The 14,514-nt window shown below is 42.6% G+C and overlaps 1 protein-coding gene across 1 annotated transcript in view; it reads left to right on the top strand.

Annotated features, from left to right (window-relative positions):
- Nucleotides 1-14,514, top strand: part of ZRANB2 (zinc finger RANBP2-type containing 2) — a 22,139-nt gene that overhangs the window by 6,950 nt on the left and 675 nt on the right. Inside the window, exons 2-9 of the mRNA XM_018576867.1 lie at nucleotides 510-562; nucleotides 647-755; nucleotides 2,794-2,876; nucleotides 4,024-4,100; nucleotides 5,457-5,609; nucleotides 8,141-8,292; nucleotides 10,378-10,464; nucleotides 12,902-13,063. Of these exons, the coding sequence (XP_018432369.1) occupies nucleotides 510-562; nucleotides 647-755; nucleotides 2,794-2,876; nucleotides 4,024-4,100; nucleotides 5,457-5,609; nucleotides 8,141-8,292; nucleotides 10,378-10,464; nucleotides 12,902-13,063 (876 nt within the window). The remainder of the gene's footprint in view (nucleotides 1-509; nucleotides 563-646; nucleotides 756-2,793; nucleotides 2,877-4,023; nucleotides 4,101-5,456; nucleotides 5,610-8,140; nucleotides 8,293-10,377; nucleotides 10,465-12,901; nucleotides 13,064-14,514) is intronic.

Raw genomic sequence — 14,514 nt, 5'->3', positions numbered from 1 at the left:
CTCCGATCCGCCAGCGCTGACTGGCGGATCGGGAGGGGGCGGGTACAGCTGGCTCTGCCTCTAGATAGGCAGAGCCAGCTGTCACTCACGCAGCTGGGCGGATCTCGACATCGATGTCGGGATCCGCTCCGGCTGAGGCATTTCAGTATACCGCGAGCTGTAGCTCGTGGTATACTGAGCTTAGGGTAATGGGAGGACACTAGTTTGTGTCCTTCCGTTGCCCTAAGGAGAACTATGGGGAAAGGCCCTAACCCCATAGTTCTCCTTTTAAAATATATAACTATAAGTAATTATCAGTTTCCAAAGATTGTCATTTGTAATGATTAACTTGTGAGTGAAGGTCATACATTGTAGAGATTGATCACATATTTATTATAGATTGCTGTGTACAGAAAGAAGCTAATATTGGCTTTGTTTCAAGGTGGCCCACGCAGGGTTACCAAGTGCAAATTCTATATAGCTCGGTTCCGCATGGAGAGCTTACATTACCCGGCTGTTTCTTTTTTTAGATGTGGCAATGTAAACTTTGCCAGAAGGACAAGCTGTAACCGATGTGGACGAGGTGAGGTTTTGAAATACACGTTTGCCGTAGATTCCGAATGTTTTCTGACCGTGAATGTTAAAATAATTTTAATTTTCTACATAGAAAAATCAACTGATGCGAAAATGATGAAAGCTGGAGGGACAGAGATTGGAAAAACTCTGGCGGAAAAGAGCCGAGGGTTGTTCAGTGCGAATGACTGGCAATGCAAAACGTAAGATGTTCCTGAATTAGTGAATTGTGTGGTCTTTGTAGGAACAAAAATGTTTATCATACATCGCGGCATGCATTTGTATTTCTTTTCCGTGCATTCATTGGTAGCAGCCTGTCTGTCAGAGCGAAGGTAAACTAAGAAGGAAGTTCCCCGGGGACGCTATGTCTCTGTGCCAAAAGCAGTCAGGATTTGTTTTTAATCTGTGGTGTCCATACGCATCTGTTTTTGCAAGCAAGGTGCTCAATTCATGGGGATCAAGCTGTGCTGGGGTTTTCTTTGAGGCAACAGAGAACACTTCTAGCTGTTACAGGCAGACCTTATTGTACACAGAGCATGTTGAAAAAACCTATGTGATCAGGTTCTGATATTTCCCTTTTCTATGGGGAAAAGGGAGACAATATTTTACTGTGTGCAGCGTATCAATCAATCAGTCCTTTAGCCTAGTGCAGGGATGGACAAACTCCGGCCCTCTAGCTGTGGTGAAACTACAAATCCCATGAAGCATCTCTCTCCGGGAGTCGTGGCTGTGAGAATCTTGTAAAGCCTCATGGGATTCGTAGTTCCATCACAGCTGGAGGGCCGCAGTTTGGCCATCCCTGGCCTAGTGGGACTTGTGCAGAAGGTATTGGTAGCAAGGCTATAAGGGATGAGTAGATGCCTTTTTTTTTGGTGGTTCTTTGTGAGAATTCTGCTTGTCTGTGGACATAATTAGTGGACCTTTATGTTTGGAAATTCAATGTGTGGAACTTTCTCTTTATATCAGTCACTGCTACTGAAAAGCTTACAGCTAACTCCAGAAAAAAAAAAATGCAGTAACGCAGGTACAGGCAGGAATTTAAAGCCTCACCCCGGGCACCAAGAAAAAAAATGCCCTTGTTTTGGGGCCTCCCCCTTGGAAGGGTTACATGTTTGTCAAGTCTAGGGGGTAGAGGCATAAGCTGTAATACTTACCTCATACCTCGCTTCACAGGCTTCTTGTACTCCCTCTTCTTTGGGGGCCCAGTCACATCATATCCAGTGCGTTCTGGGGCAGGAGGGGACCTGCTGTATGCACTATTTTTTTCAGATTGCACTGCCATACAGCGAAGGGCATTCCTGTACCTTGCGTTCCGGTGCGTGTCTGCGCTTCCATTGCCATGAATGGCACCGACCCGCCCCTCCCGCCCCAGAGTGTGGCCCAGCTTAATTTATGTGATCCAGTGCGCTCTGGGCACAAACTGCACTGGGGCACACTGGTTATGGTGTGACTGGGCCCTCAAACACTCTGGGTTGTGAGCAGGCTCTCGTCTTCCTCATGCACAATGCAGGACTGTTGGACCTGCATTATATGTGATGGCATCAGAGTGTGACTGCCGGCTTTAGCACCCTAAAGAAGAGTCCGGGGGACAGAGTTGAAGTAGCCTGCCCGAGCGAGGAATAAGGTAATCATTACACCTATTCCTCTACCCCTAGACTACACGTACATTTAAACATTGCAGTGCATGGAAGCCCCACCAAGATTTCTTTCTTTCTTCTTTTTTTTTTTGCCCGACAGGGAGCTTTAAACTCCTGCAACGCTCGTATAGATGCGCACACATGCTAGAAGAAATATACCACAGAAATCAATTATCTTTTCTTTATGATTTTTAATTGTAAAAGGAAAGGCATACAAACTCCAAGCTGAGATTATTGTGGTGGATATTAAATCTAGGAACAGAGCAGAGACACAATGCTAACTAGCTTAGCCATTTTATTGCCTGTCTCCTCTTGTTTATACAGCCATACTCATGGTGTCGTCATGTTTGTATTGCATTGATTTAATGATCATACCTCTTATGTATAAGATGCTGTTTATAGCTTTGACTAATTGTTCCCTTGCCATATGTCTGTCTTTTGTAGTCCAAAACATTGGCCACACTGTGGAGGGGAACATTGGCCACACTGGAGGGGTTTGCCTTCCTTTAGATCAGAGCTACTGTTGCTTTTTTTTTTAAGCTTAGCTAAGTGTGTAACTGTTTCATAGGTGTGCACATTACTAAAGTTCTTGTTTCTATTTTAGTTGTGGGAATGTCAATTGGGCCAGAAGATCAGAGTGCAACATGTGTAATACACCAAAGTATGCCAAACTGGAGGAACGAACAGGTACAACTTCACTGTAGCCGAATGTCATTCTCTGTCTTGTAATTGTGGTACACGTTGATGTGTGTTTTGTGGATCAGAAACTTTTTTTGGTGGTATCTTACCCTACTTATTGTACTCTTCCCTGGGATCTCAAACGTCAGTTTGCAATTCCTTTGGCGCTCAAAAATGAATTTTGTGGCGTGCTACTGTATAAATCTAACAATTCATGGAACCATAAATATTCATGGAGTCTGTGTTGGCAATGTGCAGATTTAGCATCCATCTCCGACAGCAGCAGTACCTTTTTAGATTGATGTTTTTTTCTAATACGAATGCTCACTTATTCCATAGAATGGAGCTGCAGTCCGTCGCCTCCCTCACAGCATGGGATTCTTACACCTGATATCTGCATTGCATCCCTTGTATTTCTTGTCACTGGGAGATTTTCCCTAGTCTTCTGTTCCGGTGACAGCTGTAAAATATTGGATTTCATCACTTTGTTCCAGTGACAATGTTTACGTGGATAAATAGACTGTGTGAATTCCTCATCAGAGATCGCAATAAAAATGGGGGAAAAAAGGGTTTTGCTAGAAATCAGTTTGGCTATTGAACTATTAAATATTCCATTGGAAGTGTTTTATTATATTTGATTAGTACAAAATGTGTATACTGCCAGAAATCCAGTGCTGTCCTATACACTTTGCAGCGTTATCAGCCCCGCTTAGTTCATCTGTGGACTACAGAGCACCTCTGCTATATGTGATAAAGGTGAAGTGGGGGAAGAGATCTGTAGTTCAAGTAAAGATAGTAGTCACCAGCACTCCTAATGTGCAAAAAGGATAGCACTTTTTTTGATATGTCACATGCGTCAAGAAGCCAACGTTTCCGGGCCCTTCATCAGGGCGACATCGTGACCTATAGTTCAGACACACTTCCTCTTCTAGGGTGGCAACATTGTGCCCCAATTGATATTGTACAGTGAGTGTCACCCTAGAACAGGACAGGTGTTATTTGAAGGAATATTAGGTTCAAATATATGGGATATTTACATTTTAATTTTTTTCTTGGTTTTAATGTCCTTTTTTCAATGTCTAGTTTATATACAGGTTTTCAGGCTTCCCATTCCTTTATTTCATTCTAATACTTCACATATAATATTACTATGCAGGTTATGGAGGCGGCTTTAATGAACGTGAGAATGTAGAATACATCGAGCGAGAAGAATCTGACGGAGAATATGATGAGGTAAAATTTGATGGGATTATGTATTTGTATAGTGTTGCAGGCTACGTCTATGACTTCTCCCCGTAGTACTTACCTTCTCTGGATATCTCTTGGTGGAGCATCAAAAGACTAAGAATTACTCTCATAAAATGGTCCTTTGTTTGGCTCTTGTTCTCTGAGCTTAAGTTGGCCATACATCTATTAATTACTTGCAGATTTTCTATGGTCAGTTCGAAGAATTGCAACGGGTTCCTCCATCTAATCAAAACTGTCGATGGAGGAATCTCCCGCTGGGCCAAGTTTCAGTATCTTGCTAGTCTCTCAGAATACCTTAACAAGGCCAGCATCCAATCAGATTGTTCAGATATTTTGAGAACCAGTGGGGCCGACTAGCTAGATACTGAAGCTTGGCCCAGTGGGAGATTCCTCCATCCACACAGTGTAGTGTAGATGGAGGAATCTGTTGTAATTTTTCCATCTGACCATAGAAAATCTGAATGTAATCAATAGGTGTGTGGCCAACTTTCGAATGTTCAAAAGCCGGCAATGTCATGAACCATTACAAGCTCTTTTTCAATGCTTTCTGTGTCGCAAGTGGAAAAAGTGTTCTCTCACTTCCTGTCTGTTTGACAAGTATCAGAGAGAACAGGAAATCGGATGAAATCTTTCCCAACATGGACTCACATTGTCGGAAAAAGAAACCCAACAGAGGTTTTAAACTTTCCCCACTCTATCCCAAAAAAGGTTGACTGGAATCTGACTTTAAAATTGACTGTTTAACCTAAAGCAGTAGCTGTCCACTATTATATTAGTATCAGCAGGGCTTGAAAAATTTGGCGGTGTCTCACCAGTCAGTCAAAAATTTCACCAGTCAGCATGATCTGACTATAGCCTTGCAATATATGTTAAAATTTTTTGGGGACAGATAGAGCTTTGTTTTGTGACCCCACGTGGGGTTATTTTTTTAAACTATATAATGAAAAAAGTACCATAAATGTAAAAAAAAAAAAAAAAGTTTCCCTATGTTATAAAACATTTATTCTTACCCATATTTTTAGTACAACATAAAAATCGGGGTCACATCGGGTAAATAGACACCAAACATGTCAAGCCTTAAAATTGCGTGCGCCCGCAAAATCGCAAAAAACGCCCATACGCGACAATTAAAATGCTTTTACTGCTCATCAGTTTAGTGTTATCAGTGATTAATGGCTCTAGAATTATTGCTCTCACTCTGACATTTGCGGCGATATGTAACATGTGTGGCACAATAGGCGCAATCGTCGTTTTCGCACGTAGGCGCACCCGACGCATATCTACGTGTGTATGTGGGGGGCGGGGACTTAAATGGAAAACTTTGATTTCTCTGATTTTTAGTTTGGCCGAAAAAAGAAAAAATACAGAAGAACGTCATCCAGCGGTAAAGCAGTCCTTAAAGGTGATGAGAAGGAGTCTGGAGGTGAGGAAGAGGAGGGGGATGAAGAGGATGAGGAAGAAGATGCAGATCTGTCAAAATATAAACTGGATGATGTAAGTTGCTATTCACAAACTGTTTCTGAACAGGAAATCCATTAAAGCGGACCTTTTACACTCAAATCAAATTCTACCAATCCATCCCTCTATGTATGATGATTAATAACATGGACGTGTCAGGTGTAAAATGATGATTGTGAAATATTTACACTTGCAGAGCATTCACTTCCTGCTTAGAAAGTGCAGGAAGTGAATGCTCTAGTCACATGTGCCAGAAATACAGGAAGTAATAGGAGAGCTAGTAATCGGCCCTTAGTAAACATGGCCACTGTCAGAATTATCTTGAATTATGTGTGTGTAGATTGTCATTACTAAACATTTCTAAAGGTGTGTTTGCTGTTATTTTAAAGATATGGGTAAAGGTCCGCTTTAAGAAGATCAAGAAGTTATGATCAGGATATCGGCAATATAGTAGTTTCAAATGTTAATTAGAAGTAGGCCTTCTTGACTCTGAGACCACATTTTTCTGTGTGGTAAAGCTGAATTTACTCGGCTTCACTGCCAATTGCATTGTTTCTAGTAGACTAATATACATCATAGAATTTGAAGTGGCCACAAATTCAGGGTGATCGGAGCTACTTATACCACTGGCCTGATTTTCTGTCAGGATCCCCTTTAAAGTGAAATGCCATTAAAGGAGAACTATGAGGTGAGTGAAAATCACTCAGCCTCATAGTTCGGGCTGACGTGTGACTATGAAACTGTCTCACGTCGGCTCAATAGATCGAGAAGTGAGCGAACACATACCATTGCTCGCTCACTTCTTGATCCTGTCCCAGCAGAGAGCCGTGACTGCCACTCACGGCTCCCTGCAGGGATTCCCCCGCTCCGATCCTCCAGCGCGGACTGGGGAGGGGGTGGGTACAGCTGGTTTTGCCTCTAGATAGGCAGAGCCAGCTTGTTTATCATCTAGAGATGATAAACAAACAGTGTATATTATGTATAGACACATAATATACATAACCCACTGAAAGTGTTCTACCTAACTTTCTGTAATTCTAAAGTCTCACTGGAGTCCATTAAGAGTGTATGGAGTCCACTCATTAGTATTCTGTTTCCCTTCTGTGCAACAGATTTATGTAATGGTCGGTAAGGTGTATATGAAGCTACAACCTGAGTAGAAAAGCCTGTCCCCTGCCAGCAGCTGCAGATTGGGACCCCTGATCTCTGTGTGGGAGCTGGGGTTGTTATGCCCCCTACTCAGTCAGACTTGTTGCTCTGCAATCAGCAAAGCATATACTCCCTGTTCATTGGAGAGCTCTGGATCTGACTCGGTAGGGAATGTGTTGAAGCTTTGCCGAGGGACCACTGCTTCCACAGAGAGCTTGCAAGGGTCCCACTCCTTTTTTTTTTTCTACTCAGGCTGTGGCTGATTTTTAAAGTAAATTAACTTTAAAGGTGGCCATAAACTCTACAACCATCGCAAGACTTTAGTCTTGCGATGGTTGTAAAGGGATTAAAAAAACGTACAATCTGCCTATCTTGGACAGGCAGATCGCACTCTCGATCATCGCAAGCCCGCCCCCCTGAGGGGCGGGCTTCCGATGACCGCAATGCTGCGCACACCGGCCCGTTCGGCATTTGTCTTCCGAGCACCGTTCTAACCAGCCGAGAATCGTACGATTCCCGGCTGGTTTTCGAACATGCTGGTTCGACAGAAGACATGCGACCGTACAGTAGAAACACCGATCGCATACGATTATCGTACGATAATCGTGCAGTGTATGGGCACCTTAAGACTTTGAACACTTTTTTGATTTGTTCCGCCTGGGATGTTTTTGGGCTAATTTAAACAGGAAATTCAACTTTTACGACTCCTCAGTGTGTTATAACTTCGGTATGAATCCAAAATTACGTTTGGGATCCCTATGACCTGGTTCGCACTGAGTGTATTGTCGCAGCTGATTCAGCACGACAAAAAGCTTCCCCAAAAAAATCCCATTCATTCTTATGGCTCCTGTTCACACCTCATCGATTTGTCGCAACATGCAAAAGGCCTGTCGCTGGAAAAAGGACATGAGCTTTGTCTTTGCAGATTACAACTCGTTTTGTCCCCATAGTCAATAGAAAATGCTTGGAAACTTTTTTTTTTTTTTGCAATTTACATAAATGTGTCACAATCTGCTCATAAAAGTGCATGACTTAATGTACGCTGTGGCCTAGGTGTGACTCAGGCCTTATGCACATGCAGGTTTCTGCTTTCTTACCTGCTGCGATCATCTGCTCTTCAAACGGAACGCAGACACATGGGGGGAATTAAAAGAAAATACGCCCGTTTTGTGGAACAAATATTGGTGCATTTTCTGTGGCTTGTTCCAGTTCCCTCATTGTACATGGGGCGGATATTTCCCTGACTAACATTTGTATTCGGTAGCACATGATGGATTTAGATATCTCATTTATTTTATTTTTTTATTCAGTTTAGGCTTTAGTAGTACATAAGTTTTAATAGCCGTGGAATATTATTTAATCCAGTAATTTGTATCTTTGGTGCTTTATTAACGCTAAGAATGTATCCCTTCTTCTAGGATGAAGATGATGAGGATGCTGGCGACCTTTCAAAATATAACCTTGCCAGTGACGAGGAAGAGAATAGTAAAAATAAGAAGCCCATCCCCAGCAGACCTAAATCTCGTTCGTCCCATTCCTCCTCCCATTCAAGCTCAAGGTCTAGGTCCAGGTAAACGGGTACAGGTCAAGGGTAAAGCCGGGCAAAATGTCAGTATCTAAACTTTCTTACTTTTTACATAATATTCTAGACACTTCAACTGCCATGCAATGTGCATTTAGAGTTTTATTGCTTTCTCTTCCCAATTTTTTTTTTTTATGGTGTAGATATATTTTGATATGCTTTGTAATGTTAGCTATTCGAATCCTAACACATTTACTTTAACCTCTTGCCGTCCGCTCGTAGTAAAAAAACGGACGGACGGCACTGCAGCATCTGCGGGTTGCCGTCTCCAGACGGCAATTTTTTTCTGCTTAGCTGTTAGATGTTTTCCATTTTTAGTTTGGTTGCCTTCATAGATATACAGTATATACATATAGATAGTTTCACAGGATAAATGGTACATGGATCACCAAATACACAGATGTTTTCTAGTTAAGGTCTAGGTACATGTTTTGCCCCTAGTTTCCTTTTTTGTCCTGACCTTACCTAAAGCTGGCCATACACCTATAGATGATCTGCAGATTTTCTATGGTCAGATAAAAAGTGCAACAGATTCCTCAATCTACGCTAAACTGTGTGTATGGAGGAATCTCCCACTGGGCCAAGTTTCAGTCTCTTGCTAGTCGGCCCCGCTGGCTCTCAAAATACCTGAACAATGGCTGCATCCAATCAGATTGTTCAGATATTTTGAGAGCCTCCAGTGGGGTTGACTAGCAAGAGACTGAAGCTTGGCCCAGTGGGAGATTCCTCCATCCACACAATGTAGTGTAGATGGAGGTTCTCACACACCCAAGACGGACAACCTGGTCCGCATGTATTTGAAGCCGCTCACTCGCTAAGCTTGCCCACCATTCCTTGGATCTCCCCCAATCAGCCCACCTGGCACGTGCTATGCCCTTGGACTCTGTCCTCACAACTTTCTAGATGGAGGAATCTGTTGCACGTTTTATCTGACCATAGAAAATCTGCAGAGTGATATAGCTGTGTGGCCAGCTTTACACGCCCTCCCCCTCCACAGATGCATGCTTGACTCAATTCAACGGCTGCAGCCTCTGGTTGGTTACATTCATTGCAGCAAATCTCAATCTCCTGGCCACAATTGCATATTACAGTTTAATGGATTTCATCTCCAGCCTCTGGACACAGCTCCATCGAAGTCTGTGGACCTGGAGAGTGAGGCGTGCCCCGTTCAATGTAAACATAGACCTTATCAAAGTATGCATCTGTGAAGGGTGGGTTAGGTTAGGGCAAAGGAGCAAAAGAGATCAGAGCACTTTTTGTTTTTAGTACACTTATCCTTTAAATATATAAAATTATTATAAGCAAGGGAAAACTCCAAATCATGTGTTAGCTCTTCAGAGAGTGCCTTTTACGTTGGCTGTGGGGTAGATGAGGTGGAGTTGACTACTAATAAGCAATCTTTTCAAATCACAAAATACCATGTACAGTATGCACAGCCTTCCCTTGTCCCATTAGGTATTACATCTTACTGGAAAACCACGTTATATATGAAACTTTCCTTTTTTGTTTGAGCATTCTGCTGAGCAAGTTCTTAGATAAAATGCTCAATGTTATTTAGTTATGCAGTGCTGGAGTAACTAAATACTGGCCTTGTGTAATGTACCCAGATGGCTTCCCTCTTAAAATGTAGCTAGGTCTCCAATCCCCCAAAACTGCTTTACTAACCAGTCTGGACATAATTATTTTATATTTTTATATAGATTCGGTTTAAAATGCTGAGTGCTTTTAAAGTTCCTATGCTTATTCAATAAGGCAATGCAGAATTCAGAGGTGACTTGCAAAGTGCATTAAACAAATAGAATCCTCTATATCCACTAAAATGAAACATAATTGGTTGTCGTGTGTTGCTTCGTCTTTGATATGTACTGCCCTATGAAATAAGCATGACATTCTTCATGAGGTGTGTGTATATTAAAAAAAAAAAAAAAGTTTGAATCTGTGGTGTGACTGTTCTAAAGAGAACTTTTGTTAAATATGAACTCTTTGCTGTGTGCTGTCTGTACATTTGGCTGCAGGCACATGTATGAAGTATTGATCACCAGAGCTGGACAAAACTGCACCATGTTGTTTCAGGTCTCGCTCAAGGAGTTCTTCCAGTTCCAGATCAAGATCACGCTCCACTTCAAGAGACCACTCTCGACCTCGCGGTTCCAAATCAAGGTGAATGAGGGTTGCCAGGCTCTCTGTCACAGTGACAGAAAAGTGCTTCAGCGCCGTGTGATGCAGAACGGATTTATTTTTTTTCGTTTTTACGTGATTTGTTCTGTTGAACTGTTATTTTGAAGTTGTTTCATGAAGAACCTAAGTGCAGTGTTTTTTCCAAATGTCAAAGATTTCTTTTCCACCATCGCAACTTTTGTCATGTTTAAGTTACCCCTGTAATTGCTCATAATTCAAGATGGAGACTTGGTAAACCACTAGCACCACTTCCACCGCAGTGACCGTTTATCAGTAGTACCTTGATATACTGCAGTACTCTTGTACTACTCCAACTAACCCAGCAGCTAATAAAAACACTGGTGCCGTGAGACTTCCTTACACAGACTTGCTGACAGTCATTAGACGCTGTGTGCATGTCTCTGTTTATCTCTATGGAGGGTCCCACTGGAAACGACAGATTATAGCGCAGAAACTTAATCTTGTCCCATCGCACTCCTGACCAGACAAAACCCAAATCCAACTGGGTGGGTGCAGTGATGCCTCCGTGAAATGTATATAGATAAAAGTAGTCACTCGCACTCCATGATATTAAAGTCAATGCTGTTTATTGACTGAGATAACACGCATCTCCTTAGCAACGTTTCGAGATCGTGCGGCCGCTTCCTCAGGCAAACAGAGTGAGTTTGCCTGAGGAAGCGGCCACACGGTCTCGAAACGTCGCTAAGGAGATGCGTGTTATCTCAGTCAATAAACAGCATTGACTTTAATATCATGGAGTGCGAGTGACTTCTTTTATCTATCCAGATTATAGCGCAGGCCTGCTGTCATTCTCCGTGTCCTGCAAGAGCCTTGTTTCAGGTGACCTCTATTTAAAGCCACCAGAGGAGTGAGGCCAAAGGTCATAGGTCTAAGGATAGTCTTAAGGTGCCCATACACTGGCCTAATATTGTCTGGTTTTTAATGTACCAGCCAAAATTTGCTCAGTTGTTGGCTCCCTTTCAGCCGGCATTCCTCGATCAGCTGATCGAAGGAGCCGGCAGCCAATGAGCTGTCCGCTCGCATTGGGTATTCTGACAGGTGCTCGTGGCACCTGTCAGAATACAATGCAAACAGCAATTCCTCGATCAACACACTGTTTGTGTTTGGAGGAATCGCGTCAATTTTTTTTTCCGTTCAGCCCGTGGGTTAAACAAAAAAACTTGATAGGTGTATGGCCGCTGACGAAAACCAGTAGTTGAACTTAGATTGAGCACAATCTTCCGGAGAGTGATGAATGCCTGGAAGTACACCATTAGTTTGTGTATACCTGACTAATATAGGGGCAAAGGGGTTTCTTCTCAGATCAGTCAGGGTCTGGAACTCGCTGCCACATGCTGTGATTTTGGCTGAGTGTGAAATCATTCAAGAGGCGATTGGACGATTACCTCGGGGATCGTAATATACAGGGGTACAAGTACTTTTAAGAATGGGAACACACGGGGACCTATACATGCGCACACATCTGTAGGACCATACAGAAACACACAACAGGTTGGACTTGATGGACTAAATGTCTTCAACCTCAAATACTATGTAACCAGCGAATAGTGCTGTTAATACTACAGCATACAAAGACATTTTAGACCAGGTGTCTCAAACCTCCAGCTGTGGTGAAACTACAAATCCCATGATGCATCTCTCTTCAGGAGTCGTGGCTGTGAGAATCTCGCAATGCCTCTTGGGATTTGTACCTCCACCACAGCTGGAGGGCCGGAGGTTTGAGACCCCTGTTTTTAGAATATTGTGCGCTTCCAACCTTGTGGCTACAGTTTAGAGAAGGCTCTTTTCTGTTCCAGCACGTCTTTCCCCCTGCACACAAAACCAGCTTCATAAGGATATGGTTTGATGAATTTGGTATGGAGGAACCAAGTGGCCTTCACAGAGCCCTGACCTCAACCCTTCCAAACCCCTTTGGGAAGAATTAGAGAGCTGATTACCAGCCAGGTCTTGTCCAACTTTAGTATCTGACCTCTCACTCTCCAAAATCTTGTGGAAAGCCTTCCTAGAAGAGTGGAGATGACTTGGCCGCAAAGAGGGACCAACTCCATATTGAGGGGCCCAGCATTCGCACTGTGGTGTAAGCCTTGTCTACGTAGGGCATGAGGGGAAAAGAAGGATTTGTTTAGTTGCTATAGGCAGAGATGAGCTGCCTTTTTACGGTGTTTGATCTGGTCAAATTTAAGGACCTCTAATACTAAGAGCCCTGACCCGTACCTTTTAAAGAAGGAAGATCTCTGATTAACTGTAGTACAAATAACAGGCCTGGGTTTTAATGGCTTCACACACTTCTTTATTCCGCTTTCATGATTTCATGTTTATACTCCAGATTAGTATTTGTTATGTTATATCAGCTTTTGTTTTCTATTACCATATTAAATTATCTTCATTTTTAATAAAGATCCAGCTCCAGGTCGCACCGGGGTTCTTCTTCCCCGAGAAAAAGATCATATGCCAGTTCCCAGTCCTCGTCTTCTTCAGGGAGGGGCAAGAAAAGGAGCCGCTCCAGATCCTCATCCACTGAGCGCAAAAAAAGGAGAACAAGATCACGGTCAACCGAAAGGTTTGGGTTACTGTAGAATTAGAAGGGGAATTGATATGAACTTTGGGAAAATGCCACATGTTTTCTTTGTGTTCTTCCTCGATCCGAGTCCTGGATTTTGTATTTATTTAACATTTTACAACTAACATTTGCAACTCTTTGTCATGGATTGGGGAGGGTACAGGGAAGAGGGAGGTCGGATAATGGACGAGGTATTGTCATCATTTAGAAGATATGAATAAGAAGGTTTGTTAGTGCACTGTTACCTCTGCATCAAGTGTTCACAAAATAGTACATGTATTCGGCATGTGTAATGGCAACTTAGGCGTGCTGTTGTAATGTCAACATAGGCGTGCTGTTGAAACCTACACACATTTTCACACACCTCAAAGTGTGGATTGACCAGTCGAAACCAGTGTTGCTTTCAGAGCTCAATTTGGGTAGTTTGGTGTATGACACAGAAATAATTAAAAAATTGAGTTGCTCCTAATTCCATTGTGCATGATTCTCTCTCTCTCTCTCTCTCTCTCTCTCTCTCTCTTTCTCTCTCTCTCTCTTTCTCTCTCTCTCTCTTTCTCTCTCTCTCTTTCTCTCTCTCTTTCTCTCTCCCCCTCCCTCTCTCTCTCTCTATCTTCTCTTTTATAGATACAGGTGTACGAATTGGGTGTCCAGCATCCTTTATCAGTATCTGGGAGTCCTAATAAGAAAGAAGAAATTTTGGAATGCTTTAGCGTATGTCTGGTCAAAGGGGGGGGAAAAATGTACAGCATATGCAATACATGCACATTTCCCATACTTTGTCTCTTCCAAAATGCTGCAAGTACAAAAAAAATAACACAATCTGCCTAAACTATAGTGAGGTGATGATAACTCGGCCTTTGATACACTGAAATTCCAAGCAGTGTTGTCATCCCAGTTCTCTTCTGCTGGAGTACAGAATGCATCCCCTCTCATCTCCATATAAAGGTGGTGTTCTGTATTGCAGCAAGGGTTGATTAGAGATTTCAGATCAGCAGACACCGTAGACAGGAAGTTAGTAGCTCTCTGGATTTCTAGCAGATCAACAGGTATATTTCTGTACTTGCTGCAAGAGACCAAATACGTGCAAAATGTGCATGTATTGCAGAGGTGTACTGCATATGTCTGGGGTCTTCTTTTGTCCAGAGGAGCTTAACATACATCCTGTTGTCTGTTTCTATCTGTTATTAGGAGTTAAATAGTTAAGTTGTGTAGCTGCGCAGCTGACACAGACCCCAAATACTTCAGTAACTCACTAGCTTGTAGTGAATGGACAGACAGCTTAGCAATGTTTCTGTATAAATACAGAGAATCAGCTTTACAGAACCTGTAGAAGAAAATCTGGTTGCCAACATCAACCAGATTTGTTTTTAAGATTGTAACAGAAAAGTTTCTGACCAGTCCCTAATCCCTCTCCCCCAACCCATGAACATACATAAATAAATTGTGTCTGA

Source organism: Nanorana parkeri, unplaced genomic scaffold, assembly GCF_000935625.1.
Source record: "Nanorana parkeri isolate BGI_ZX_2015 unplaced genomic scaffold, ASM93562v1 scaffold79, whole genome shotgun sequence".
Taxonomy (NCBI): domain Eukaryota; kingdom Metazoa; phylum Chordata; class Amphibia; order Anura; family Dicroglossidae; genus Nanorana; species Nanorana parkeri.
Note: the sequence above shows the minus strand (reverse complement) of the source record. Positions and strands in the feature narration are given on the sequence as shown.